This window comes from Oryzias melastigma, unplaced genomic scaffold (genome assembly GCF_002922805.2).
Source record: "Oryzias melastigma strain HK-1 unplaced genomic scaffold, ASM292280v2 sc00289, whole genome shotgun sequence".
Lineage (NCBI taxonomy): Eukaryota > Metazoa > Chordata > Actinopteri > Beloniformes > Adrianichthyidae > Oryzias > Oryzias melastigma.
Genome location: NW_023416907.1, coordinates 138,810 through 141,654, shown reverse-complemented (window position 1 = coordinate 141,654; position 2,845 = coordinate 138,810). Strand labels below are relative to the sequence as shown.

The window sequence follows — 2,845 nt, the reverse complement described above, 5'->3', positions numbered from 1 at the left end:
ATGACTGACTTCCTGTGTATTTTTAGGTAACATTGTTCTTATCTGTGAGGTTTTTTCTTTGTTTTATTTAATGAAAACTTTAGCACAGAGCATTAAGTCGTGTTTACGCCAAATTTTACATTGCAGTTAATTGTGTTTACAATTCTGAATTAATGCTACAGAGCAGAGTTCTATGCACATGGAAGTGTGTTTTCAGGAGGAAGAAGACAGTTCTGCTCCTGCTGAAGGACCAGATTGGCTCGCAGGAAAATGGCAGAGTGATAACTTCACTTTTTAAAGTCTAAAGGCCTCTGCTGTGGAAAACTTAGCAGTGTTTCAGGTTCTCCCGGACTAGAAAATGCTACAAACGTTTTATTACATGTCAATTCTTAATAAAAACCTCAAAATATGTTTTACAAACACTTATTTCCAGCTGGTTTCTCCTGCTTGTACAGGTCATTGTTATAATCACCGTATCTTATCAGAATCTCATGTTGGTGTTACAGATCCTGGAGTGCTGTTCCAGTTTCCAACTGATTTCAAGGATGAGGTAAACGTTTACCCAGAATCCCTGTCGTTCTTACCTCTTTTTTATTCATGTTTTTTTCACATTTATGCTCTTTTTGTTGTTTTTATTAAAGCTTTAGTCTTTTCAAGCACAGACTGAAAAAAAGTGTTTTTTTTTCTTTTAGTCTGTCCTTCTGTTACAATAGAAAAGGAATGCTTGAGGCATGATTTATGGTGCATTCACACCGAAGTTTCTATGTTAAGTCAATGTAAATGACGCGATTTGAAGCACTGTTGCTAGATTTCGGTGGCAGGAGCAATGCGGTGCTGTCATAGCTGGGCGGTCCCCCCAGTTCCATGGACTTATGATTTTTGTTTCCTTATTTTCACAAAGATAATAATAAAAAGATCCCCCAGTTTTATTTTTATTTTCCCCCTCTCAGGGTAATGCTCAAACTGGGCCACAGACAGCAGGAAGAAGCGTTCAAACCGAGAGAGACCCTGAAGGGAAGGATCTGGCGAATCCAGACATGGCAACGTGCTTGCTGCTTCCTCTGTAGAGCGCTCAAAAACATATTACAGAAGAACAATACAAGCTACTCAACATCACCCATGTTTGTTTTCCATGATGTGGTCAACCTATGAAGTTCTTCGGCGGTTGCTCCGTGGTCGGGCCGTCAAGGCGTTAAAGCGGTAAAAATAGCAGGAGTCAAAAGAGAGGCAGCAGACACGAATTTGACGCCTCAGCTATTTTCAGTGTGAATGCACCATTCGTGTTGCGTATTTGAGGATCTTTCATAAGCGCTTGATGTTAAAGTGTGATGTCCTCAGGTGAACAATGAGGTTTTTTTCGGATTTATAAATTGTTGTCAGTTAGAGGTGTCACAGTAATCTGACTGCAGATAATTGTCGTCCTCTTAGTTCTCTTTACTTGTCCTCATTAATCCTCCATTATCCAGGATTCCAGCCAAGCCTTGCCCAGATTCTGCTTCCCATATGACATACAAAGGTAAGAATGTGGACTCAGACACGTTTCCAGTTCCTTCAAATCTGAGCTGATCCCATTGACATCTGGGTCCTGTTCAAATTCAGTCCTTGGCCTCATAGCTTAGCCCGCTACCTCAGTCTGGTCCCAGTTATGCATCCACATGGAGGAAAAGGACTGTCAATCCTTTTTTTGGTGGGGGGTGATCCTTAAAAATCCTTAATAAATATCCCAGAATCCTTCAGGATCCTGAGAAAATTTTAGGACTTTCAAAATAGATGTGTTTCATCGATAGATAATGTGAAAGGTTTTCATGCTTTGTCCAAAACATTGAAGTTTTTCACATTTTCAGTGGCAGAGATCCTTTTTCTTTCCCATGTTGTTTGAAAATGTTGGTCTATTTGATAAATGGAACGACCTTCTTTAGTAGTTTTTCCTTTAATTGAACTCAGCTGGTAAACTTCTGATCACAGGTTTCTGAGATTGAGTTCTGATCCAGAGAGCCCAGAAATACTTTGGTTATGTCCAAATTCCTTTACTGCTCACTATACGTTCGCCATCTGTAGTGCTGTCTGAATCTACAGTTCCAAAATCAAGTGCACTAGAAATTAGGGCTGGGCGATACTAAGCATTTGGGTATCCATCTGTATATTACAGATATTGATACCAGAGAGATATAGTATTACCTTTCCATCAAACTCATTTTGACAGGTGACCTTTGACCTCCACATTCCAAAGGGATGATGTAACAATTTGATATAAAGTTTATATCCAATTGATATAAACTTTATATCAAATTGTTACATCATCCCTTTGGAATGTGGAGGTCAAAGGTCACCTGTCAAAATGAGTTTGATTGAAAGGTAATACTATATCTCTCTGATACCAATATCAATATTTGCCATGAACCTCAAAATTTCAATTGTTTTTAATCGCCGTGAAAAGTTTCCCTTTTTAAAAAAATACTTGATAAACATAAAAACAGAATTAGGACAGTATTTTCAATTAAATAGAAAACACTTAAAATAAAACTACTTGAAATTAAATAAAAAGGAAGAAGGGGATGGGCTGCACGGTGGCGCAGTGGTTAGCGCTCTCGCCTCACAGCGAGAAGGCCCCGGTTCGACTCCCGGCTGGGACCTTTCTGTGTGGAGTTTGCATGTTCTCCCCGTGCATGCGTGGGTTTTCACCGGGGACTCCGACTTCCTCCCACCGTCCAAAAACATGCTTCATAGGTTAATTGGTGACTCTAAATTGCCCCTAGGTGTGATTGTGAGAGTGAATGTGTGTGATTGAGGCCCTGAGACAGACTGGCGACCTGTCCAGGGTGTACCCCGCCTTCGCCCATCAGCAGCCGGGTTAGGCTCCGGCACC

General features: G+C 40.5%; 1 protein-coding gene across 1 annotated transcript in view; it reads left to right on the top strand.

Annotated features, from left to right (window-relative positions):
• Positions 1-485: 485 nt before the first annotated feature.
• The window catches only part of si:dkey-76b14.2 (DENN domain-containing protein 1B), a gene marked incomplete at its 5' end in the record, with an annotated part of 13,127 nt that continues 10,767 nt past the window's right edge, over positions 486-2,845 (top strand). Inside the window, 2 exon segments of the mRNA XM_024263578.2 lie at positions 486-529; positions 1,446-1,495. Of these exon segments, the coding sequence (XP_024119346.1) occupies positions 486-529; positions 1,446-1,495 (94 nt within the window).